The following is a 27264-nucleotide window of genomic DNA, read 5'->3' as shown; positions in this document are numbered from 1 at the left end:
TGTGAAACAAAATTAAAACGCTGGGAAATTCCTGGCTGTTCCAGGATTAAGGGAATAGAGTGAGCTGGCTTTCTGAGGAAAGCAGTCACCAGGTTATTTATGTCCATTATATCCTTCTTCAGGATCATAATTTCACTTTACTATACCACCGAAGGCTCATCAGTTTTAGAGTTGCTTCAGACTTCCAGTGCAGATTTAGTAGGCTTAATTATTTCTTTTTTCCCTTGGGACTTTAGATAATTTAAAAACTTGTTATCACTATGGGTTGGCTTTTTTTTTCATTAGTTTAATTTGAGGAGAAAAGAAGTCAGGAACTGCTCTGCTGATGAATGTGGAATGCCTTTCAAATAAAGTTCTGTGGTGCTTGCCCATGAAAGTGGTGCCATCTTGATGAATTGCCACAGCACTGAAAAATGGGCATCAGGAAGCAGAATATTCAGGGTTCGAATGACATCTTCTGGTGAACCAGAAGTGCTACATTATACTGGGGCAAGATTTACCATTGGCATAGCACTCTTGTGTGGTATTATTTTCTAATACTTGTCGGCAAATTATTTGTCAGATATTCAGAAGCCTTATTGCTTTTGTTGTGGAAGTTCTTTGTAATTTAGGGGAAATAGAAATCTAAGCACTATTCCAAACCATAAGTTTTGGGTTTTTTTAAACTATGAAGAACTAAACAAAGCAACAAAATGAAAAAATAGCATTCTTCCCCAGATGAAAACTGTGCCTAGAATGCCATTTAATCTGAGATTTAAATATTATTTCAGTTGGAAAACTGTGGCATGGTCACAAAAAAAACTACAAAATAAATCTGCAACTTAGAAGTACCAAGTAACGGCTTAGTTGTTAGTTTTTAAGTTTTAAAGGCAGGAGTTTTAAAGGCATGACTGGTTTTTTGCCTAATTTCAAATGTATACTTCCTCCTACAGGGTAGTAGCTACCATCCTTACCAGTAACAACAGTAATCCTTTATATGCTCATCATGGATCATAAAACCCTATTGTATAATCAATGCATTCATCAGAGAACACCAAGGATATTGTGTTTGTTCAATATTGAACATGTATGATTTTGGCTCAGAATCATCATGTACATAAGGTTAATTGTCAGGTGGTCACTTGGACAAGAGATAGGTGGCTTTGTTTCTCAGGCATAATTCATCCAAAACCTGATCACCCTATGTTCTGGCTGTGTCTTGATACCAAGAAGTCCCAGCATTGCATTTCATCTTTCTTTTGTAGGAACAAAAAGCTTCCTTGAAGTAAGTCAGTTTGCCACTTCTATCTTGGGGTGTGGGGGAAAGAGAAAAAAGGAGAAACAGTACAGTGCTCAGAATGTGGAGTACTGCAGCACAGGATCTTTCTTTCTCACAAATTACTTAGCCAAGAACATGGGTTGAAATTTCACTGTATGTAACTTGGAATAATGAAGATGCATACCAGTTTGCACATGAAGTTCAGTTCCTAATTATACCCCTTCTCCAAGTATTGTGGCCAGTGTAGCCATCATTGTAATTTAATAAGTGTTGACCATCTTCTCTGAAATACTAAATGTGCAAATTCTCAATTATTTTGTGGTGAAATAGCTAAGATGAAGAGAGGATCTTATAAAGAGGAACTTGTAAGTGAACATCTCTACTTGAAAATTATCAGATAATTTTGTACATTGGAGATTTGACGTTGCTTAGCCAGCAGAATGTCTTGAAGAGGTGGAGTGTTCATAACTATGCTGAATTCAGTTGCAGTGGTTATTCAAAAGGATCTGACACAGCATGTTGACAATCTTATCCTGATGTAGTGAAGATCTGGCTAATATTCCTTTTTGGCTTGTTGTGGCATCCCACCCTTAAGGGGAAAGGAGCACCCAAGATTCATAGATGCTTATGGTCAAACAGGAATGACAACAGTCAAAGAGTCAGCAAAAGTGTAGGAACTTGTATTAGTAAATTATACACACAGCTTGGAAATTGGAATGTCAGTCCCTGACCTCCTAGTATAAACAAGTGGTGATGGATTTTGAATAGGGGGTAGAATGAAATTGGAAAGGGAGAGAAAAGAAGAGAGCAAGGAAACAAACAAACATTCACCAGCCCTGGCCCCAGCATCAATCCATCTGATGGGGTGTCCAGGGTCCTGGGGTACCTATGGGGGTACCTGTTTATAGCCAGGCTTTCCCTGCCCTGGAGTTCCATTTCTCACTTTCTATGCAAATTAGCTATCATGAGCAGTCTGTTCTTCCAGGCCTTTTTGGAAATGGGTTGAGGGCTTCAGGAGCTTTGGTGGTCTTGATCCCCCCCTACTGCAATGGGAACAGCAGTGGCATGAACTCAAACAGTTGAGTTCATCTCTTTTCTCTTTAGGTAGCTACTGTTTTATTGCCTTTTTCTTTAATTGAATAGAAGAGCAAAGCTTTTGTCTTAAGATTTGCTGCAGTGAGCACCTTGCTGTGGTGCACATTCTTTCACCATGGCCGTGTCTGTTTCTGAGGAGCCCTCAGCCTGCCACAGCGTAGGAGAAATCCATCATACTTGTGAATGAGTAAAGCATGGTGCCACTGCTATGTTGCAGACAGGTTGCTTTCAATAAAGCTTTTAATAACATTGTGACTTGTACTTGAACTGGAATAGGAGCAACTAATTTTTAATGCATATGCATGTTGCTGCTGGCCTTAATATATGGCCTGATTTTCTGGCATAGTCTGTGTTCTTGTGAAACAAAACTAAAAGTAGGGCCTTGAGTATAAAATGTTGTTATATCCTGATATGTTTCAAAATATTGTATCACTTCTGTCTTTCCTGGGCTTTGTGTGCTGTGCTGGACTCAAGTAAATCTGCTTTGTTTTATTTTAGCATAGCTAATTTGAAGATTGAACTCTCTAAGCTAGATAGTGAAGCCTGGCCTGGAGCACTGGATGTGGAAAAGGAAAAACTGATGTTAATCAATGAAAAAGAAGAGCTTTTAAAGGAGCTTCAGTTTGTTACACCACGCAAACGGACTCAAGACGAGCTAGAGCAGCTAGAAGCAGAAAGGAAGAGGCTTGAGGAAGAGCTGGTGTCTGTGAAAAGCACACCCAGTCAAGCACTTGCTGAAAGGTAAGTGGTTGCTTTTTGCTAATATTAAATGCTGCTTTCTGCAATCTAACCTTTGTACTCATTGCAGATCCTGAACTATGCCTTGATGGGCTGTTTTCCTTCAGTGACTGTTCTGTGTAGGTCTTAATTAAATTTGTTATTAGCCCAATGGGCAGAGAAACAAAGAAGTCTTCAGTACTGTGAGAGAATGTGAACACCCTGTATCTGCTCTGCAGTATCAGTTGCTCTGCATTTGTTAGCAGCATGAAAATGCCTGTGACAGATGTTAAATAACTGAGGAATGTCAACACACCAGCAGGAAAGCAATACATCATTCACTCATTTCTGATAATAGCTGTAAACTGTTTGAACTCAGGTTACAAAGATTATCTTGATTGTTGCAACATCTGAAGCCTTTCATTGTGAGTTTTATTATGCACAAAAATGCAACCAAAAGGGGGAAAATCCTCGAAAGTTCAGAGGAGAAGGATAATTGCTGCAGAACTTTCCTAACTTGCTGCCACCTAACTAGTAAGGGTAGCTACTCTCACAATAAATTGTTTTTAGCTGTATTCAGACTTTGAGAAAATCAAAGCTGACTGTCACAGATGGACTTTTCATCAGCTCTAAGTGGAAATAAATTTAGGGGCACCTCTAGCCCACATAAAATACAATAAACACAAAATGTCATTGTGTGTATCAGTGTAGTATGCCTTACTGAAGTAATACAATCAGCATTGTGCGGCTTTCTTACTTCCCTCTACTAGGAAACACCTGCTGTTGCTCCAGTGTGCTGTATGGCCAAATTCCTGTTATAGGATTAGAAGCTGAGTCCTAAATTCTAGCTGAGTAACAAGGAAGTTTTTTGCTTACGAAATACAAATGTGTGTTTTATGCAATATTTTTTAAAACATTTTTACACTTTATAATAGTTTAAATTGCACTATATTAATAAACCAAATATGTTTTAGAAGAGGGGAACTATATTTTCACAGGAGAAGCTGCCTGTCTAAGATAAATTAAATCTAAGATTTTGATAATATGCTGTTGTATAGCTAAATCTTGACTCAAGTTATAAATAGGTAGCTGGTGTCTGAATTTTGTGATTGGGATTTGCTTTAGTGCACAGTAAGTTCTGCACCTGTTTTCCCATATATGTCAGGTGCCAAACTTGGAGTACCAAGGGCAAGTAAAATTATCCCCCATTGTCAAGAATAAATTAATTTTCCATGTGTAGTGACAGAATGAGTTGTTAGAGCTTCCTTTTCCCCCCGCTCTTTTCCTCAAACTTTTTTCCTTTGATTTTTAATCCTGAAAATTTGGAGTGTTTGGGCTTTATTTCCTGAAGTTAATGTACAGTATGTTGTGCTCTGCTGATTGAGGTAGCACTTACAGTGGCTTCTGGGTTGCTTTTTTGTTATTCCAGTGAATCTCCAGTGAATTTCTAGCTTCAACTGTTTATATTAAAACTGTCTCCTTTGGTGACTTCAGAGCACATAAATTCTTTCATATGAGGCTATTTTGAGGATTATTTCTAGTTTGTCTACTATGAACATAAAGTGAATCTTCTTTTTCAGAAGGATTCAGATGATGAAACTTTTTCTAAAATGTTAATTTAAAAATAATACATTTTATTGTACCAGATCAATCAGCAGGATTTTGTTTCTTGGAGATGAGGGAGGTTCCCCTCTCTGTTCTCAGTGGAGGAACCATGCCATCTTCAAAATCTTGTGCTATTGTTGCATTACCATTTTCTTCTATGAGGTTTCATTAATGCCTTCAGTTTGCAGTGTGTTCACAGGTAATAATAATGAAGCAGCAGCATAAGAAGCTGTGGATTGTGCCAGAGCTTAATGCAATGAGGGTTCTTTCATTTGGTTTAGTGGTTTGGGTTTTTTTATTTCTAAAGGGAAAAGAAACAGGAGACGTGCTCTGACTTAAAACAAAAACATTATAGCATAGCCCTGGGTTATTTTGGTGCAGGATGCTGAAATTGCCACTAGTAGATGTACGTGGATTCAATTTACAGAAGGAGGGTGTAGATCATAACATATCAACTTCAAAAAGGCAGAGACAGGGCATACTCTGGCTGCTTTAAGAAGCCTTAAAGCAACTGTGTAGAAATAACTGGATTGTGAAACTGTTGAGAACTACTTGCTACTTTCTTGCCTCTGAGTTCCATTATTGCTTTAATCCTTGGCAGTAAGGTTTACTCCCAAGTAAACACAGCCATTTGAGCAGGTCCATGATTTAAGTACTTGATTGTGCTGTTGCCTGCAAAATGGGCACCTGCTCTTGTGCCTGTGACAAACATGTCCACCTAAGTCTGTATTGAAAGGTCAGGTATGTGCACTTTACCTTTTATATGTATTTTCTTTAAAGATTCACTGCACCTCTCAGCAATGTTACAATCTAAGATCAAAAGAGAAAGATGTCTCACTAACACTAAGTCCCTCCTGCAAGGAGGAATAGGTTAATTTAAATAGAAGTGGTGCAAAAAAGAGAGACTGAGAGAGGCCCGTGTCAGAACAGATTACACAATGGTTGTTTAGGTGCTTACACAGGGGTTTGTGGATATTATAGTTCCTGCTTGTGCTATAAAGAGGGAAGGTTCATTGTCTGAAAGTTTTGGAGGGTTTTTTGGGGTTGTTGGGGTTTTTTTCCATTTTGCCAGATGTAGGATGAAAAAACTTTACCTGAATCTCAGTTTGTTGTGACATCATAAAATTACTTCCTGCTTTTCCTCAGACTTCCACAAGTGATTCATCACTTGGCTTGTGTTTGAGATTTGTGACTACCATCTTTCTGACATTAGCCTGCAGGTATTAACAATTGTATTTAATTACTAGTAGATCAAATTACTTCCAGGAAAGAAATTTTTTTCAGGTGCTAAATTATAAGGGATAAATTATGTTTATCAACCTCCTTAAGATGGTAACAGAAAACAAACTGTTAATTGTGCTTTTGAGACAAAAACCAATTAAACCTTTTAGTTCAGTAGTACAAATTCAGTTGCTATAGTGTCTCTCTCAAGGTGGCTTTTTTTGAGGACTTCATTCAGAGCAATTCCTAAGCTTTTATTTTTTTCCCGTCTTCTGCCATTAGTAGTTGAACACAGAGCAATTTCTATGCCTCTTCCTTGAGGAAAAAATCATAGCTCACTACCGAAAAGCCACAAAAGAGCTGGTGAAGAGCACTCTTGCTTGGGAAAAGCAGGATAGATTAAGCTTTACAATAAGACAGAAAGCATCAATAAATAGTAAAATTATTGGAGAGAGTGTCTGATACTATAGATGAACATAATTCCTGGTGTGGAAACCTGTGTGTATGTCTTCCACAGAATGAAATACTGTGTATGCATTTATAACAGCCTTAGCAGGTATTGGCAGATGAGCACATCACTGCAGTGTGAGAGCACTGTGGCGTGGGCAGTGGAGTGGAAGTCACACCCTGGCTGACCTCGGGGTAACTTATTCACCTTTGCATAACCCAGATTTGCTCACTGAATAAGCATGGGTGTAAGCAAGTGCTTTTCATGCTTTGCTGAATCAGGGACTTAATGTACTTTGCTGGTATCTGATGTTCAAAGGGAGTGAATTCTGAGCACTCTTGAGTATCTAATTCAGTTAATTCACTTTGTGTAAGAAAGCAATGGTTGATCTTTCTTGTTTCTCAGATTAGTAGCTGGAGAGCTTGCGATGTATCAGTTGACTGAGCAAGGCCTAGAGGAGAATATAGTAATCCACAACTACAGGAGGATTTTAGCTGAATCCACTGAAAGCAAGCAATTTATTTACTGTAAATGGAGTGATAAAAGGGAATTAAAAGAGGGGGGGAAATCACTCCAAAGGTTAGTGAATCATTTCTCCTAGACAAGAGGAATAGGAGCGTTCCCCATTTTGTGGCTTTACAGCTGTTCTAGATAACAAAGCAGGAGGCAATAAATCCTGCCTTCTCATAAAGGTGAACTTGATGATGGGCATTACAATGCTGTGTGGCTCTGAGGTGCTGACAAAGCTGTTGGGAATGTAGAAATCTCTACCAAGGATTCCTAAATATGGTCTGTAATCTCAGAACCTTTCACTGAATGCTGCTTTGATTTCCTGTGCTTTATCTCTATAGAAATATTCTGAAATTAAAGGGACTGCTTTGATTTTAAACTTCAAATGATCAAAACTAATACTGGTATTACTGGTATTGGTGTTCTTTTGGTTTTCCTGGTTTTGTTGATTGTTTGGTTTTTTTTTCCCTAGAAATATATTAAGTGAGGAGGGAGTCTGCAGTATGGCTTTTAAAAACTGCATGAGTGCAGATCTTATTATCCTGAAGTTGCAACTATTTTCCCAGTGCTCATTTGTTACTCTTTTATTGGGTGCATGTTCCCCTTGGTACAGTGTGAATGTCCCAACCCTGTGCTTGCTTGTACACTCAGCAGGTTTGTTACAGTGCTTGGTATTCTGCAGGTAGAGTCACTCTGCTGAAGCAGTTGGGGTTTTATGATTAGACTGAGAGCTAACACAGTATTTTGGATTTTAGTCACTGGCAACCTGATAAAAAAAATGAGGGATCTTCACTTTGTTTCTTTTTTATCTATAAAATGCTCTAGCCTATTCTATAATGCTTTCCTGAACTAATATGTACATATTTTTACAGATTAAAATTGGAGGAGAGAAGAAAAGACTTGGTACAGAAACTTGAAGAAACTACAAAGTTAACTACCTATTTGCATTCACAACTTAGGAGGTGAGACTGTACTGCATGATGTAAGACCTGTTTTGTAGTAGATCTGGATGTCTCAACTTCATTCTTAGGTTTATCTCTTAGCTGGAAGCTCAGCAAAATATATTCAAGTAAAAAAAATGCAAATGTAATAGCTCCAAGTGTTTTGTCACCATGCAAACCTGGTGTACTTTTATAATTTCAGCAAATTTTCTAAGTTGATAGTTCTGTTATCGTTCAGTAAGTATATTTTAAGTGTTTAGAAGGGCCTGCTTGAATTATTTTTCCTGACATTTTTTCCCAGCAGTCCTCCAGAACCAAGGCAGTGGCACTCAGTTTCTCTGGCCCAGCAGGACTCCCTATTTCTTTTTATTAACAGGACAAGTGCAACAATCCTAACCTATTTAGTGCAATACAACAGACAAGATTGCACGTTACAGCCTTTGCCATAATTTACATTGTTAGATTTACTGTGCACGTGGAGTGTGTGCTGTCACGCAGATAGGAAGCAGTTCTGCTATAAGTTGTCTATCTGGCATCTTTCACAGGTGCTTGGGCATAGGGTGGGCTGCATGACTTGCTCTAGAGGTGGCAACACTCCTCTGCTGTTATAGGCTCCATCTTGGGGATCCCTGTGCTGTCTCATTGACCACATGAGCACCCACACCAGAGTGGAGCAGGTTGCCAGTGGGATATAACAGCTGAGAAGGCTGCTGTTACTGCCAAACCACAAATCTGCAGCCTTCTCCAGAAGAAAAGCGGTTTAGGCAGGTGGCCAAAGGCTGGGTAAATTGCCCTGATAGTGTGCAGGTTGGGCACACTGAGCTAAGACAGGTATAGATGCTTAAAAAACATAATGCCTCAAGCAGCCTTTGGTTGTAATCTGTTACAAGGCAGATTCAGTCAAGCTTCCCTTTTTTATTCTGTTTTGTGCTGGTTTAGTTTAGTAACATCAGCATGTGTTTGTGCTTTGTTTGCAGCCTCTCAGCCAGTACGTTATCTGTGTCTTCAGGGAGCAGTTTGGGATCCCTGGCATCCAGCCGGGGCTCTCTGAACACATCAAGTAGAGGCTCGCTAAACTCGCTCAGCTCCATGGACCTCTACTATAACCAAGGCGAGCAAATTACAGATTTGGACTATCAGTACAAACTTGATTTCATGTTGCAAGAGAAAACTGGTTACATTCCTTCGGGGCCTATCACTACTATTCATGAAAATGAAGTGGTCAGTTCCCATGGGAGACTCGGTTACAGTGACTCTCCTTCAGCTGCAGACCATCCCAAATTGACTGAACCTCCCAAATCTGTGACATCACTGTCTTCCAGATCCTCTCTCTCCTCCTTGTCCCCTCCAGGGTCCCCTTTGGTTTTAGAAGCTGCATTTTCAGTGTCAGCTCAAAACTCCCCTCTGCATCACCTCACTACGGACTTCGAAGACTCTGACCTTTCAGGTGATTTTGCAGGCATTAGCTTCTGCGAGAACCAAATATTATTGGACTCTGAAGCCAGAGCAGGATCTCAGACTCCTACAGATGACAAAGGTCTAAACATTAGGCAGCCTCTGCCTTCTCTACATGAAGGAAGTTCAGGTAATTAAAAAAAAATCTAATGTCAAATGTATGTGCAAGATGAAAATTAACAGCTGGTTCTTGAAATGAGGAGGTACCTTGTGTAACTGAAGAGTATCTTGATCAGCATGCACTTGCATGTTCTGAGGGATGCTACCTAACTTCTAGTTTTGGCTGCAGAGAGCTGCAATCACCCTGATTCTGTCCATATTTTTCCATATCTATTTTAGAAAGTAAGTTCATATATTGCAATCTGTCACGAAAACAATAACACAAAAACCTGAAGCTGGATTTTGAAAGCAGGGAGGATGCATGCTGTTCCTAGGTTTTATCAGGATGTATATAGAGCAAACACCCTCTGCTGGTTTTTTGACAACTTGAAATCAGGTACTTTTTTGGTACTTTCTCATTGAAGAGTAAGTTACAAACTGGCATCCTCAGTAAAAGAGACTTCTGGACTGCAAATGATGTGTTATGTGTATCTAATTATTTGAGCCTGCTGTCACTGAAAGATCTACGTTTCATTTTGAATTGAGAAAGACAGGTGACTACATTACAGTGAGAGTTTCCCCATTTTTAACATAAATTTCACAGCTTTTGGCTTTTTATCCAAGTTAGAACAGAGCTCCTAAGTGAGTCCAGGATCCCCTGCAGTCTGTGGGTAACTTCCAAAAGAATGAGACATCTTGACCTAAAGCATACTTCCCTTTAAGGAAGAAGGGATGAATGACTGTGAGTTATCAAGGTATCCTTAGTTACTAGTTAATTAGGTGTTATGAATTCCACTTCTGGTCTGTATCAAAAGCTATACAGCATACTTAATCATCTTATATTGTCAAAATCTTTGGCAGAGCCAGAATTTCAAAACTCCCAGCTGTCAAGATGGCTTGTGCTCCGTCTTGGAGTGCTCACTTTGCTGCCTTTTGTTCAGGCTGACAGTATGTTGTGCTCTCTCTGCACATTTATTCTTTTCTAGTGTCATTCTGTGTCTTTGTCTTCAAGTATGTTGCAAACCATTCATGTTTATGTTACACTCTGTTTTCTCAAGGAAGAACTGAGTGAGACAGATTTCCAGTAGTGCTGAGCACTGGCAGCCCTATTTGAAACCTGGTCAGTACCTGGAATTTCCAATTGTATTTCTGAGCTGGTAGAGAAGCAGCTAACTAAGGAGTTTGGTGTTTTAGAGAATAAACATGGCCTAGCTCTTGAGCATTGTCCAGATTTATTACCAAGTTTGAACCCTTGTGCTTGGAGTTTTTAAATTTATAATAAAAGTACCTTGTCACATTCATACAGTTATATATTTTAATGAAAAATTTGCTTTTATTTTTTTAATTCTCTCAAGGAACTGTTGTAACATCTGTTGTCTAATTAGATTAGCTTACTGCAGTACTGTGGTAATTTCAAAGTTGGCCAGAGCAATGTGGCACCAGAAGAGAAAGGTATGGTGTGCTTAGTACAAGCTGGGAGGCCCCACTCTGTTCCACTGTGCAAAAAGAAAACAAGAAATTGACTGATGTCCTAATGGTCTGAACCTGTAAAATGCAAAGCTGAAAAAACATGGAAAGGGAATTTGGGGGGAGAGAGTCTTTTTGTCCTTTGTCTTTTCAAGATAGTGTAGCACAGTAGTTATTTTACTTTAGAGCCATATTATAAAAGATTGAAACAATAATTAATTTTCCTGCCTGTATTTCAGCAGCATATCCTTTCCAAATTAACAATGATTTTCAGTCTGTCTTTGCAATCTGTCTGCAGCTGACATGGTTGGAGAACTGAATTGAACATGGCTTGGAATTTAGGAACATTTTGGGCTATGTGAAATCAGAATTTTTTAAAAATTATTTCTATAGGTCATTATTTTTAAAGGCATTGTGTGGTTCTCTAACATTTTTTCACTTTTTGAGGACCTCTTATTCTGGATATTGTCTGCTTGCCTTTTAAGTTATGGTTTTAAAATGTAAATTCATTCTGTGATTCTTCATACTGATACTTCCCCATGTGGCACCATATGCATAATACAGTTCGTCTTTAAACTTGTATTAAGGCTGCCAAAACAAGTATTTGAATTTTGAATAGCCAGGTATTAACTAATTACACTTCAATACCTCTGGTTTCCACAGTAAAATGGGCCTCATGGTGAGACTTCAGTAATTAACAGTGACACAGATCTGGGGTTTGTTCAGTTTTTCTACTCCAGTTTCATCCTTGAAACTGCTGTGATGCTGAATGGGAAGGTTTGACCAAACTCAGCCAGAGGCACTAAACCTGCATTCAGAGTTTCAGCCCACACACGTAGCTTTTTACAGGACTACAAATCTGAATACTGCTGAATCTTAACTTGGGCATAGACAAAGACTCGAAGGTAGTACAGCTCCTATTGTCATGTAATCTGCCCTGCCTCTCTAGCTGCAGTGTTCAGCTGCTTCTCTGGCTGTCTCTGACTTTGCTGTACAGGTGAACCATAGAGATATTTGCTCCTCTGCACATGTCCCTGCTGTCAGAAACCAAGTTGGAATATCTTGTAGTTCTTCCACAGTCAGTCTCTGTCATTGTCAAAGTCAATTCAGGCTGCCGTGGTAATTCCTAAGGGTAATCAATAAATCATGTCATCACCTTCACCCCTCACATGGTGAGGGGGAAGGGGAAGAGCACTTTATCATCAGGGAAAAAGCATTCCTACTGCCATAAATAAAAGCACAAATGCAGCAATCAATCATCTAATCTAGAGCCTGAAATTTTAACATCTTAACAGGATGTAAAGTCATGATTCAGATGGGGATGATAATGCATACCAATATCCTCACCCCTGGCAGATAAAAGGACTGTATAGGCCCTCAGCTTGCTGTGCTGCAGAATGTGGCTTCATGGCATGGCACTCACATATGAATGCAAGTTGAAGATTAAAGCTAAGTAGTCATTGAAAACCTGTAGCAGAGAAAGTTTTTGATGATAGTAAACCAGAGAGGATTTTATTTCCAGCAGTTATATCACTGGGGAGAGGATGTCTGTCTGACTTTTGAATATTTAATAAACAGTAGGCAAGCGCTTGGCATGTAGCTGCAGTGTTACCACAGTGCTGAATGTGAACATGGCAAATACTCGTTTAAAGATCAGGAAAATGAGGGCTGATAATGAAGGATAATAACTGGCTCAACTGGCTCAGTGCATGAGGGTGATGATAGGAGTCTGTTTCTCTGGGAAGAAGTAATAGTACATTTTCAAGTTCATCAGTCTGGTTATGTCTGTAGCCAGAATATGTAGCAACAGCAGTACAGTCTTAGAATGTTTAATGATATGGAACAAAACTACTCTGTGATACTCAGCTAAGGGTCACCGCTTTCAACGTGACAACTTCCTGAGCTATGCTCATCTCTCTTTCTGACTATTCATCTCTTGGACTAGTTTTCATTCTTTTTTCCTTCTGTAGGTGGTGATTTACCAAGAACAACAGCTGGTCATCTGCTTGAGGAGAAAACAGCTTGTGTATCTGCTGCTGTGTCTGATGAGTCTGTAGCTGGAGATAGTGGTGTATATGAAGCTTCTGTGAAACAGTAGGTTTGAGAAATCATGCAAGTCCTTCCACCAAAAGTTTAAATATATCTATGATCAGTTACACAGTACCTGCAGAAGTTGTTAACCAGCCCTGTCTTTTTTAGAAATAATTTGTATTTTCAGATGGAAAGGAAGGCATATTTGCCAAACAATGAAGTTTGATCTGAGGGTTATTTTTTGTGCTTGTATAACTTGGTTGAATAGCATTAATATATTTCTTTATAATCTTGGGGTTTTTTTCTTGCTAGAAGCATTCCCAAGAGAAAAGCTTGATTTAAACTATGCAGGTTCTGCCATGTGACTATTGTCAATACTCAGTTACTGTTTTTACATCTTGTTTTGTTAAGGATTTTTAAGATTGCATAGCAATTTTTTGGAATGTTTTTATTTTTAAAAAGAGGTTATAGAAAAGACATTAAAAAACTCTCTTGTAATGTTGGTATTAAAATAATCCAGGTTGAGGCTTAATGTTCACTGCAGTGATCAGGATATAAGAAACATATTTGCTGTTATTTTTTGACCAGACAACTTCTATAGGATTCTTCATACTAGTTTATATAGTATTGCCTGTAATCTTCAGTAATCAGCCTCAGGCCTTTCTGAATCATTGCTGCAGTTGTCAAACTATTCCAGTAGCAACTGCCCCTAAAACAAGCACTGTTGTTGTGTAGGCTCTGAAATTCTTATTTGGAGTGCATGCTGTAATTAAACCAGCATGTGTAGGAGAATGGCTATATGTTCTGTGTATGCATATCTTAATAATTACTGAAAGGTAACTATAAATTTCCAAAATTTGAGTATTTGCCTGGTTTTCCTAGACCAAATGAAACTGAGGACACTGTGTACAGTGAAGATGATGTAACAACTCTAGAGGCTGCTCAGGTACAAATAGGACTCAGGTGAGTGACCAGCAAGGGGAATATTTCTGTTGATCCATAAATGTGAATAGTAAACTTCCCTTGTATTGTCCTTTCTTTAACAGATATGACCACAGCAATTCAAGTTTTGTGATAATCATAGCACGGCTTAGAAACCTTCAAGCATTTCCTGTCCCCCTTGGCTCTAAGGTGTAAGTCAAACAATCACTGAGAAGTAGTGTTGAGATATTAGAATATAATAATAAATTCTAAAGAGTCTCTAAAGGAACCGGTTGATTTATGGCTTAAGAGCACTGAAATATGTACAGAACTTTTCAAACTGTTGTAGTATTAAGCATTGTAGTATTTATGTAATATGTAGTATTTAGTATTTGCATATTCCAGCAATGCTGCAAGAATAAGATGATATCAGGAAATTTGCACATCCCACTAAACTGGAATAAAAAAGGATTTTAAAATGGTGTTTTATCTACTGCTTCTAAACATTCCAGCATTGTGAGTGCAAAACAGCTATGCCATAGTTACCAAAACCATTCTTTTGATACTTTGGCATCCTTTCAGCTCAGAATGTTGTCTTTTTACATTTATGTGTCTTTTTGATGTAAAACAGTATTTAAAGCAGTATTTGTCTTTTAAGTGCACTTTTAAAGGAAAGGGGTAATTTAATAAATTGCAAGAGGACAAGCACAGTCACATTGAGATACACCATCCCTAACAACTACAGCTTGGGGTTCTGTTAGGAATTAGTTCTTGAGTCAAATTGGACCAACAAAGTCTAAAAGTAAATTGCAGTTTAAATCATATGTAGAGAAAAACCTGAATATGTTATCACTGAGTTTCTAATCCAAAATTCTCATCTGAATAAATAAGTACAGGTTGCCTTGGGGACACTTGTACTTGAGCAAGCTTTTTGACAGACTGTAAGATTACCTTAAACTGTTGAAAAGCTTAATAAGATTGGAGTAGGATATAAACAATCCTTGAAAAATTTAGTTTTCTTGCTGGTTCTTTTCCCTTTGTATCCCATTGCCTTAAATTTGATTGGCAGATAAATAGGAAGCCACTGGATATGGAAAGGATGCATTAAGGATAGAGGCCTGGGTGCTTGCTGGATTTTTCTGTTTGTTTTTGTTAATAACAAATGGTTGTTCTACTACTATCCTTCCTTCTTTGAACTAGTCTTTCCTCTGCTGACCTTCCAAGTCCACTAACATTTAGCACAAGAAAACAAAAAAACTGTAGAAGAATAAATTGACACAGGTGAGAGGAAAAGTAGATAATGTAGAATGGCAAAAAGATGTTCAGTAACATAAAGCTAGGTCAGAGCAGGCATCTTTTCAGGAATTAAAGTGTGAAGTTGTAATTGATAGTCAAGAAATCCTAACCTGCTGCTCCTAAAAGAGATTTGATGAAATTAAAGCTGCACAAAACAAGGAGGAAGAAGGGGCAGGGTAAAGGCAGGACCTTGCAAATAGCATTTTTTCTGCCACTTGCACTTGTGTGCATGTATGTATAATCTGTAGATACATACAATAACAAAAATTGGGTCTGTAAAAAGATGCTACGTTATAGCTGCATTTCCTAGAACATCAGTTGGATAAATGAGTACTTTAGTGAACCTTTACACATGGAAGAATAGATTTGACATGAGGCATTACTGATACTGTAAAAACTGCTCACTTTTAGCCTAGGTAGAGCACAGTCAAAGAGTTACTGTGTCAGGGTCACTTCTTCATCAGTTGAGAAGTCATAGGTTTGTCACAGTAAAATCTAATTAATCAATCAACTCTTTAAGTTTATTAATTAAAATGAAAGTAACCACTCCTGTACAACAAAGTGAGAGAAAAATTTCTTTCACTTCTTTTTTTACCCTTCATTTGGCCTGATGACAATAAATTGGCAAACAGTTATTAAAAGAAAGTTCTAATGGACCACCTTTTAAACATACTTTTGATACACTTTATCTTCTATTCCTACATCTTTTATAAATGTTTTTAATTGCTCAGTCTATTAAAATGTCTGTTTTCAGTAGACTGCCAATTCCTCACCTACAGTTACATGAATACAGCAGCAGCATTACTGGAGTTACAATATGCTACCACTTCACCTCAGATTGGCGTGTCAAAATGCTGGATACCTGCCATCCAGGCTATACATGTGAACCAAACAACCTAGATTTTGCTCTTTATTCCAAGAAGTTTGGCATAACTGGGAAATAAATACTATGCCCAAATTTAAGTAAAAAAATTCGTGTTTCTCACAGACCTAATTTCTTTTTATTTAACTAATAAAATAAAACTAGTAAAATTAAGTTTTTAATAAAATTAACGAAACTCTGCAATAAAATTAACAAAACTCTGCATGAAGTCAGAAAATATAATAGTAGTGTATATAATAGTATATCGATTTTGAGAGAAAAAGTATTTTCCAGAATCATTTACATTGACCTACTCTTTCTTCTTGCTTTAGCCAGCTTCATTGTATTCTATTCTCTAGTGAATGCCATTTATATTTAAAGCCAGTACCAGAAACAGACTAATAGATAGGCACAGAAAAGATGCAAAACTATTACTATGCTCATTTGTGTGTATGAGAAACTGTGCAATAGGTAAATAGCACATACAAATTGGACTAAAATGTCTATACTGTGTCAAACTGCTGCTGAAGTGACACTTACAGGTTAGCTAGTTAACTTTTATCCACATAATATCCATTTCTACTGTTGTATGAAATGAATGCAGCCTTGTAACAATTTCAAGTTACTCACTGTGCTTCAATTTAGGCTTGCAAGACGCATTCTTCCAAGTTTCACTTAATATGTTATGAATTGATCTTAAGCAGCTATGGCCCTAGCTATTTTATTCCTTGCTTTCCTTAGTTTCCTGCTTTCTTTGGAAGTCTTGTTTGATTTGTTTCCTTAAAAGATTAAAAGGCATCACTGTTTTTCAGTGCTGCTTGCATTATTCTAAGAATTTAATTTTTACATCCACCCCAGTTCTTCTCATCTTTTTAAATTAACATGAAGGACATGTTTCCTACCACCTGTGACATGATCTTCATTGTTTACAGTACTAAACTTGGATAGAGTCAGAAACTGCTTCCACTCTAGCTTCTACTACCTCACCAGGCACAAAAATTCCTTCTTGGGAAATGTTTCTGCAAGGGAGTTCCTCACTCATCTTTGTCACCTCTTTTCCATTCCACTGATAAGTTACTGTTCAATTTTGTTGCTATGCAGTCCTTAAGTTGATGGGATGAACTTCTCCCATGCATCACCAGCAAGTGGCAGTTTAAACAGAGGTAAAGATGTTGTTTTGTTTCTGGCAGGTATATCAGAGTAGCAGTCCTTCCATCCTCCACTGATATCAGCTGTCTGTTCCGCACTAAAGTTCATCCTGCCATGGAAACCATTTTATTCAATGAGATATTCAGAGTAGCCATTTCTCAAGTGGCACTGCTACAGAAGACACTGAGAGTAGATGTGTGTGCTGTCAGTAGGACTCGTCGGGAAGAATGCTTGGTATGTGGTTTTATTTCTGGTGCTTTTTTGGCATGCATTTGTTTATAGTGTCCCCTCTTATTATGATGATCAAGGCTGCTAAAATTCCACAGCACTTGGAGACAAAGTCTGAAGCAAAACTTAGTTGTTGCTATAGTACCTAGAATACTGCCTTTCTCTGAAACTCCTGGTACAGAATCTAATCCTGGATGGAAGGTGTTTTGATAATTCTAACACTACTTTAACCCTTTAATTACAGATTGATATTCCATCTTTGCCATTTTATACATAAAACCCCTATGAACTTCAATGCTAGGTTTTAAAGTAAAAACTGTAGAAGAGCCACAGTAAAAAATAATGAGAGCAAACCCCTGTTATCGCCATTTGTCACAAAGAACAAACTAAATTACATTTTGGGAATTATTTTAGATTATATGATGGACACCTTTTTGGTCTTTATGATCTGTTGAAATAAAAAAGCATGACATTTATAGATCAGCCTATTGGAAGCTGTCACTTTGAATGTTGCTGTTAATCGTAGTCATCACTGAATCAGTGATGCTTCATTTACTTCCAGATTGCTTTTGCATGGTCTGGTACGACTCAAGACTAGTTTTTCACCATGAGAGGGATTTTAGTAGCACAGTGAGATTTTTGCAGTTACCACACACTGAAGAGATGCTGCAGTCTGCTGGGGTTCATTGGCTCTGACTACTGTGAAACAGCCTCACTTTCAGAATGTGGAAGTTAACTTAATTCCTGGGGAATGTGTTGGCCTTTTTCAGTGTGTGAGAGTTTTCCCCTGAGGAAAGGGAAGGGCAACAGAACAAAAATGCAACATCTGGCAGGATACAAAGGTGAAGAAAGGACTCAACAATAACAAAAAACCCCAGCAAAGACAAGAGTTATTCCAAAGATCAAATGAAAGAGTTAGGAGTACCATCCCCAGCAGAATGCCCTGGACAGCATGACCAGGGTCTTGGCAAGAGCTATGTGTGCAGCCCAGCAGCTGTGGAGATAATATGCTTTGCCAAAGAACAAAGGATTTTAATCTCCAAGGCACAGCCCAAACATGAGTACTTCAGAAGTTTTCCCAGAGTACCAACTCAGTGGATGCCAGCATTTGTCCAAATGAAAGGGTTTCTTAATCTCTTTTACTGGCTTTTCATCTCCTTCTTCCCTGGTTAGAGCAAGCAAGGTCATCCATTATTTGCAATATGCATGATTTTTGTGGTGGGACAGTTGAAAAATCATGTGACACTTGCTATCCCACAAGCTGGTGCTGCACAGGTTTTCATTGCTGAATGCACTAGAGCAGGTGTGTGCAATACTGTGGTGTGGTGTGGGGAGACATTTCTGCAACTGAAATAAGAGATGGCAGGATGGACAATATGAAGGACATTTCCATGTACTTCTATTTGTCAATTTTAACTGGAAGTAGAGGGAAATAGAAAACTGTACAGTTATAAAGGGAATTAAGGTTCATGTCAAATTTGTGCTGCCTGTTTTGCATGATGAGTACAGTAGAATGTTTTGTAGGAAACAGAACAAATTTAAATAATTTTTCCCTTTTCTTATTTTGTACAGGCTGGGACTCAGATCAGCCTGGCAGATTTATCACTTTCTGATGAGACCTGTACTCTGTGGTACAACCTGTTGCCTTGCAAGCAGAGTCCTGGCAAAAAACCCAAGGAACAAAATGATGAATACTTGTTTCTGTTAAGCAAGCAATCACAGTCATTGGACTCACTGGACTTGGTGAGTGATGAGTTGGCTATTACTGTGATAGCAAGAAAAAAGCCAGAGACTCCAATTGTGCCATTGCATTGTAGTTATTTGAATGTGGGAACTGCTATCCCCTGAAGGTCCAAGGCCCTGTTTTGCAGGCACTTTTGTCCAGAGTGACTTTGTGTGAGTAGGGCCTACATGGGCTCTCAGATGGGAGTGGGGATATGGCAGATGCTTTTCACTAGATACAAGATTGCACTTCCAATTTGAAATTCTTCAGCTGTGTTTCTTTTTAGAAAGAATGTTGTTGAAGAGCTTCCTTAAGTGTGTAACTTATTTTCATAAGCATACATTAAAAATTGCAATTTATTAACTGTTTGAATCTGCATACTCAAAGCCATTGCATTGAACACGCTGTTTATGCAAAACATACTAACTCTTCTGGTTAAATAAGCTTTTCTGCTTTAATCCTTCTTAAGAGAACTGCATAGAAAATGTAACTTTGAAAAGCATCCTTTTTCACCTAAGAACAGTACGAGAGGGAAGATGAGAAAATACATTGAAGGATGACAGGAGTATATTTGATTGCATTGTCATTTTAAAACAAATTGTTTTTCATTGAGATTTACTCTGTATAAAAGGAATCACTCAGTGTGCTATACACTGACAAATCAAACCCCTTATCCTCGTGATCTGGGGGTCATTGTGTCTGCTGACATCAGGGAGCAGTAGGGTAATGCAGCTCTTGCAAGAGTTGTCATTTTCCTACCTGTTATGTATCATTCAACTCTGGTTTATCTTTTTCCTTGTGAGCAGGATGCTGTGTCAGCTCTGCTGGAGAGGACATCTGCTGAGCTGGAAGCAGTAGAACAAGAGCTGGCTGAAGATGAGGAGAAGGAACAAGAGCAAAGGGCCTCTGAGGAAGACTGGTAAAGACACTTTTCCTCCCTCACTGTTCATGCCTGAATGATTCAGCTCATTCTTCCTCTTCTTAGACAAACAAAAGAGCTGTACTTTTGGAGATCATAGATTCATAGAATGGTATGGATTGGAAGGGATCTTTAAAGATCATCCAGTCTATTGCTGCCGCCACAGGCAGGGACACCTTCCACTAGACCAGGATGATCAACACCCCATCCAACCTGGCCTTGAAAATTTCCAAGGACAGGACATCTGTGGCTTCTCTGGACACCCTGTTCCAGTGCCTCACCACCACTGGAATTGGAGTAAAGTCTTGTTCTCTTGTATGGTCAATTTATTCACATTCTTTTAGGTTTACAGTCTCTTGACTGCTCTATGAACTCCTACTGCCATTGCTCCTCAATTCCATGTACATCTTTCTGGGAAACCACCTGGGTTGTGAAGCCACTGGGAATGTAGGAAAATATCAAATATTATAGTTGCATTAACTGTAACAGGCAAGCTGTTAGACTTGAAAAGAGAACTGCTGTCTGACAAAGTCAGTGTGGGTGCGCTTCCATTGATGATCTTGTTTTTGAAGAAAAAGTGAGCTTTCCCAAGAAACAGATTTCTTGCTAAATTGCTATTTGAGTTCTGTTATTGTTCAATTTCTTAGCTGCAGTGTAGAAGAAAATACATGCTTTACTGGGGGAAAGGGGGGAGTAGCCTTTTGTTTTATAACTTAAAACAAAAGTCCTTCAACATTAACAACGTTACAGCTATTGAATAGAGTGCAGTGGTGTCATAACAACCTTGAAGGTGAACTGTAGCAGTGCTGAGTTTTGCTGGAGGCAGCAATGAAATGGGCCTTCCCATGAAGTTAGTGGAAACATTTGGCTGATAGTTGTTTTTCCTGTCAGGACAATGCATGCCTTACACATTAGTGCAGGTCTGGGCTTTGTGGTATCTTTCTCTGGTGAGCTTTTTCAGTTTCATAATAAGCCTGGGCTACTTCTGTTCATATAGGCTAGCGATGCTCGCAGAGGCCTCTGATGAAATTGTGGATGAAGAGGAAGATGGCGTTAAGCTGGAAGTAGAAGGTGACTGTAATGATGACCTGGGGTTACTAATGGATGCACCAGAAATGAATGAAGACAAAAAAAGAGAGAACAGTGATGAGGCCCAGGAAAGCCAGCAAGCTGCTGTAATTCTAACACTGGTGAATATCTTAAAATTCACATTCCTGCAGTATCTTACTATATCTAGAATCTATTTCTGAGCAATTAATATAGAAGTCTGCTGCATCTATGCATTTACAATTTGATGAGGCCTTTGCTGTAGCACTTGTATGTATGTGTAACAAAATTGGTGCGGTCACTTCTGAACTATGAAGAGGACATTGGACAGACATGCTAAGCAGGACTTTTAAGTCCAGGGCAATTAACCAAGACTCCCTATCTTCACTTTTTTTGTTGCATATGGAGGACATTCAAAATACAAGAGTAGTTCAGTAGCTTCAGCTTGTGCATATTTAAAATATTTCTGCACATCTGTTTCATTGTGTCCTTTTCTTTTTTTCTGATTTGTCTGCTTGACAAGGGTCAAGACCTTTAAGCCAGTGTAGGGATTTCCTTATTTTTTCCCCTAATTTTTAGGCGTGAAATACAAGAACTGTCTTAGCAGAAAAAAGGACAAAAGATTAATGAACAGAAAATTCCAAAATGTGTATTAAAACTGTGTATACTTTTGAACAATTGAGGGTACTATTGTACCCCCACACTGCATAAAGCAAATTCTAATTCCATGTTCTTGGTAACTGTTGTTTCTGAAATTATATTCCACTTTCCTGAAAGCACTTTTAGTAAATATTTAGTAAACACATCCCTGATGTGGTAGAACACTCTCAGAAATAAAATTTTTAGAATCTTTCTGCATCTTAGTAAAAACACTGTTGCATGTTTTAAACCCACAAGTTCTACAAAATAGTAGAAGTAAAAAGATGAAGAGTGACATCTCGTTCCTTCAACTTTGTGACAATACAAAAGTTGAACATCTCAGTGGACTTGCTGGAAACTGTAATTAACTTCCAATTAATGTGGCAAGATGCCAAATGAGCTAAGGCTGTGGTATTAAAAGGACTGACAGTCTGCTGGGTAGCAAGTAAATATAGATCAAAGCCCTAACTCGGCAAGGGGAGATGGCAAGGACGACATGTGAAGGTTAGACACGCACACAAGTGCTTTGCTAAGCCTGGGCTGGGTGGACCCAGACAATGAGTGAAAGACAGCAGTCCCCACTGCAGAGCCAGACACAGCATAGATCTCTGTAGCCACATGCTCTCAGGGCTGCTATTGTGCTATTTAGGTCACTGTATTTATCTCCTGCACTGTCAAAACCATGAACCTCATTAAATTACACAAGTTGAAGAAAAAGCCTCATTTCTCATCAGTAACGCTGGATATTCCAGCTGCTGCAGAGCTTGGTCTAGCCCAGCAGCCAGGATGATTGCAGCATGGAAGTAAGCACAGGCTGTGCCAGCCACAGGGATGGGGCCACTTGAGGCTCCCTCTGGCACATGTGGGACAACTCTAGTGGGCAGCAGGCTGTGCTGAGGGACAGCAGCCAGCAGTGTCTTTTCCCTGGGTTCACAAGGCTGGTGAAGCTCTAGAGATTGCATAAAGCAGCCCTGCTGCTGAGGCTTGAGGATGTATGGCAGTATGTCTGGAAGGACCTTGGCAGTGTAATTTTCCCAGCTGTCCCCTTTCAGTGTGCACAGGCACCGTCTCTGGCATGGCAGAACCTTGGTCTTCTGCAAATACCAAACAAAGTAAATACAAATGTGCAATAATCATAATGTCTGCAAATGGCAAAGAAAAACATTACTTGCACTGTGTTTGCATCAAACCTTCTGCCAAGCAACAAAGGCCTTTCTGCAAAAGCTTCAGCTTTACTGGCTACAAAGAGTACCTTCAAAGCCTCTCTACACACTCTTAAGCCTCTTGGGAATTTTGTATTTCTCTACTGAGAACATCTTCTCTGTAAATGCACAGTGTTTTTTGCCGCTGGTCTTTTTCCATCCACCACAAGGTAATCAGAATGCTTGTGAAGTCTGAAGGCACAGAAACTATTTGGGGGCATGTATCTGGTTATAGTAAGTCTTATCCATTAAATTCCTGTTCACAGGTTGATAAAGAGACTAACACTGAGGAATTGGTTAACGAGACCACAGCAGTCCGACCCAAGGACAAAGCCAGCTGGAGCTGCAGACAGCGCCCCTTTGTCAGGAACAGCATGATAGTGCGCTCCCAAACCTTCTCTCCAGGCCAGCGGAACCAATACATCTGCAGGGTAAGAGCAGAGACACTTGGGATGAAGAGCTATTAACCAAAGAGTCATTTAACTTCTTTGGAATGAAGCATTAATGACACCGAGTCATGTACTGCTTTTCCCTGCAAGAGGCAGAGCCTGTGCTTTCTCTAGAGTCCTTCCCCATCTGAGCTGATGTATAGTAGAATTGACTTTCGGCAGAGTTGCATACTCTTGCAAAACACCTCTGCTAGGGCAAAAATACATCCTATTGGAGAGAAATAACACAGATGCCTGTGCTGGATCTCTGCAAAAAGTGTTTCCCTGCACGTCAGCAACTCCAGCACTCTTGCTGCAAAACAATTTGTTACAACATGAAATAGAATTCACTGTAAAATGCCATTGCATTACCATATTTTAATAATGCAACCATTTAAGGGTAACAGTGTGGAAAGAGCTCAGTCATCAATTTTAAATCTCGCTTTGTATCTCAACTGGTTTTAAACCTAGGCAGCCCAAATCCTGCTGTAATTGCATCTTTGAAAGATGTGCAAGCGCTGCCTCAGGGCTGGGTTTTAAACATGGCTTTGGCAGCTAAGTTCTCCAGTCTCTCTAGATCTATGGTAGCATGGAAAAAGAAAAAAAGATTTAAATTGTGAGTCTTGCTGCTGCTAAACTAACTATGAAAATAAGCTGTTTAAAGATATAAGTGGGGACTACCAGCTCTACAGATTTTAATCACAGATACTATAGAAAAGGCAATTTATTTTGATCTTTAGTTTTAACAGGTTATTCATACAAGTATGTTTTTTTAAAAAAACTAATACCTATGCTTTAATTCCCCAGTTCAGTTAGAGGCATTTGCCTTAATCATTTGGGAACCTTAATGTTCATCACTTCTCTGTGATTCTCATTGGCCTAAAAAAAAAATCATTAGTCAGTACCTACGTACTTAAATAACTATTCCATATACCCTCCAGAATGAAATACAGCAGATTGTTTTCTAACAACCTTTACACAATTTGGATACATTATTGGCTGAATTCAGAAACTAACCTTCATCTTAGTTCCTGTGCTGGAATTTAATTCCTACATGGAAATTGGTAGTATTAGCAAAAAAAATTCACCTTAGCCTGCTGCCTATGTAGGTCTTCAACAGGAAGTAAAACTAGTAGTTTTAGTAGTTTAGTTAGTGTAAACTTTGGAGATTTCTGCATCTGGAAAAGTATTGGGCTTTTGTAGCTTTGAACATTGCTACATACCTGCTGCCAAGAGCCAGAATCAAAAAAAAACCTTACTTGGAATAAACCATTCTGTTTCTCATTGTGTATGGTATTGCCTGGAAGCAAAATACCCTGTGAAAAGAACATGTTTGCAGATCTATCTTTGGCAGTGTCAGAAACAGTTGTTGCCCACTGCTGGGGGCTCCAGAGTGGGCACTGTAGCTGCATCCGAGTTCACAAAGAGGGCTGAAGAGCTGGGGTGTCCCCAGTCCCAGTCCCCATCTTGTACCACGGGCATATCCAGTCTTCCTTGTGTTGTGGTGCTGTATGAGAGGAACACCTGTTGGATACACTCTGGTGAAGTGCCAGCTGCTCTCTAATCAGAAAAGATGGCCTGGCTTTAAGAGAGCACCTCTGCTGTTACAGAAAACAGAGACCTTTGAGGCCTAATGGACAGAACTAAAGTCTGTTGGTGCTTTGGAAAATGTCCTTTGAAAAGTGCCTAAAGAACATTAGTAATGATAGCTGCCTCTCTGTGTCAAGGAGTGAGCTCCCAGTAATGGCTCATGGTGAAAAGACAGATTTGTCTCCCAAGAGGTGTACTGTGTATTGCAAGTGGTTGTACTTCTGACCCCAGCTCCCAGTCAGCCCTGTGTAAGCACACTTTAGGGCCCTGCCTTTGCTTACTGAAATGTTAGCAGAAGGATTCCTTTTCTTGTCCTCTCCTGAAGAGTTGAAATACATATTTTGCAGAGGGATGCTTCTGACCACCTACTGATGCTGATGCACCTAACAATCATTCTGCACTGATGTGTATGAAATAATGCTAAAGTTATGAAGAAGCTACTGCCAAGCTGTGGCACATGATTTTAGGAAGCAGGAAGTGCTTCTGAAGGAAGCTGTAGGCACACCTTTGCTTGTTGCAATTAATAACAAGACAAAAATACTGCTTGTTGGACAGGTGCATGTCTACAGTAATTTACCTTCCCTGTAGTAAATTTGTTAAAAGCCTGCCCCAGGTAAGCAAAATCCATAGTTTGTATCTGCAGCCAGACAATGATTTATCAGTACTTAATAACCAAGGTTACCTTCCTTGCATTCCTAAAGAGTCTTACCATTCAGTAAGATCAATGGTTCTCTTGGTATAGGATTATAATTTTAGAGTAGATGCTTATTCTAGTTGCAAACTTGTTAACTTTATACTAAGAATATGACCTAAATGTATATAAAAGCTGAGGTTCACTGACTGGTTCTACCAGTGCAGGTGTATTTGCATCTGGAGGTGCTTTATGTCTGTTTGTTCTGTACATTTTGGCAGCTGAATCGCAGCGACAGCGACAGCTCCACGCTGGCCAAGAAGTCTCTGTTTGTGAGAAACGCCACAGAACGACGGAGCCTGAGAGTTAAACAGGTATGTGCTGTTACCTGCACGTGGTTTGCAATGAACCATGGGGACACTGGGAATATCAAATGGCATAGAGGATGCCCTTTATTTCAAGTATTTCAGCAAAAGCAACACAAGTACCACAATTCTGTCCTGTAGTTTCATTTTGAAATATCAACATAGTGGTCTCAGTCCAATGTCAGCTCCCCTCCAACAAATCCTGTGTTGTTTTAGTCATGACTGAATCCAGCAGCGAGACACTGATGCTCAGCATCATGGCATTTCTTGTTGAACTTAAGTTACTGTCAGAAGGGATCTGTGTTAAAGAATGTGACACAAGGTGGCCTATGCTGCACAAAAGTCAACACCAGCAGTATAGATCTTGAGCAAATTTTGGTGAAGATTTCAAGGATTTAGATGTCCTTTTAAAGGGAATTGACGCTCCACCAGAAGTATTCAAGTAGCAAAAGGACTGAAGGACAAGAGAATAAGAGTCTCTTGCATGAAATTCATTCTTACATGAATTTAGAGAGTTATATTTTAATCTTAATTTTAACTAGAAAAATAGTCCTTTGGAAGCCTTGTTACCAGGAAGCAGGATACATTTTGTATAAGAAAGAAAAGTCTGGGATGCTGAATAGTCTGAGATGGCTTCTCCTGCCTGACTTACTCATGCAGAAAGTCACAGTTAAAAGGACAGTAAATAATGTGAAATATGCTGAAGAAGTGCATGTTTACAGAGTTTGTAACGTTATGTGTTCAGTTAGGCCTTGAAAAAGCAAATATTTACAAGAATAAATATTGTAGTTGACATCTGTGGGGAATTCTGTGTAGTGTTGTGTCTCCCAGCAGTGTCATCCCAGGGATCAGAATGGGTTTTTTGTTTTTAACCTTAAATATATCATTGCACACTTGGTTAGAGCATTTATTTTTAGCTAGCGACTACAGAAAAAATTCCAGGATAGGTGAATTTTTTTATATCAGAAAAAAAGACTGGTAAACCTCCCCTTCCCCCCCTCCCCAGAATATTTGAGTTTTTATGACTGCAGTATGTCAAGCTCTCCACCAGCCTCTCTAGGTATTAATTGTCACTGTCCTGTCTCCCAAACGACTCAGCCCGTTTGCCAGCCCATGCTGCGAAGAGCTGTGCAAGAGTGCCCCGTGCGCACTTCCCTGGACTTGGAGCTGGACCTCCAGGTGTCGCGCACGAGACAGAACCGTCTGAACGACGAGCTCCAGGCCTTGAGGGACCTGAAACAAAAGCTTGAGGAAATGAAAGGCAGAGGAGAGGCAGACCTCCCTCTGTGTGTGCTAGAGGATGAACGTTTCCAGAAACTCTTGAAACAAGCTGAAAAACAGGTATGAGCAGCATTCACGTATGTGTAAGTATGCCCCTACCTTTGATTCAAATTTGTAAAGAATTTGCACAATGATG

General features: G+C 39.2%; 1 protein-coding gene across 2 annotated transcripts in view; it reads left to right on the top strand.

The window, feature by feature from the left end:
* WWC2 (WW and C2 domain containing 2) overlaps positions 1-27264 on the top strand; it is a 60274-nt gene that overhangs the window by 23154 nt on the left and 9856 nt on the right. For both annotated transcript variants that reach the window (XM_031064155.1, XM_031064199.1), the window contains 13 exons: positions 2852-3094; positions 7727-7816; positions 8773-9380; positions 12787-12910; positions 13730-13810; positions 13894-13980; positions 17117-17309; positions 18876-19046; positions 19833-19945; positions 20943-21135; positions 23100-23264; positions 25764-25856; positions 26946-27188. In XM_031064155.1, the coding sequence (XP_030920015.1) occupies positions 2852-3094; positions 7727-7816; positions 8773-9380; positions 12787-12910; positions 13730-13810; positions 13894-13980; positions 17117-17309; positions 18876-19046; positions 19833-19945; positions 20943-21135; positions 23100-23264; positions 25764-25856; positions 26946-27188 (2404 nt within the window). The remainder of the gene's footprint in view (positions 1-2851; positions 3095-7726; positions 7817-8772; positions 9381-12786; positions 12911-13729; positions 13811-13893; positions 13981-17116; positions 17310-18875; positions 19047-19832; positions 19946-20942; positions 21136-23099; positions 23265-25763; positions 25857-26945; positions 27189-27264) is intronic.

This window comes from Geospiza fortis, unplaced genomic scaffold (assembly GCF_000277835.1).
Source record: "Geospiza fortis unplaced genomic scaffold, GeoFor_1.0 scaffold40, whole genome shotgun sequence".
NCBI classification, from domain to species: domain Eukaryota; kingdom Metazoa; phylum Chordata; class Aves; order Passeriformes; family Thraupidae; genus Geospiza; species Geospiza fortis.
The sequence above is the reverse complement of the archived record's forward strand: the minus strand, read 5'-3'. Positions and strand labels throughout refer to the sequence as shown.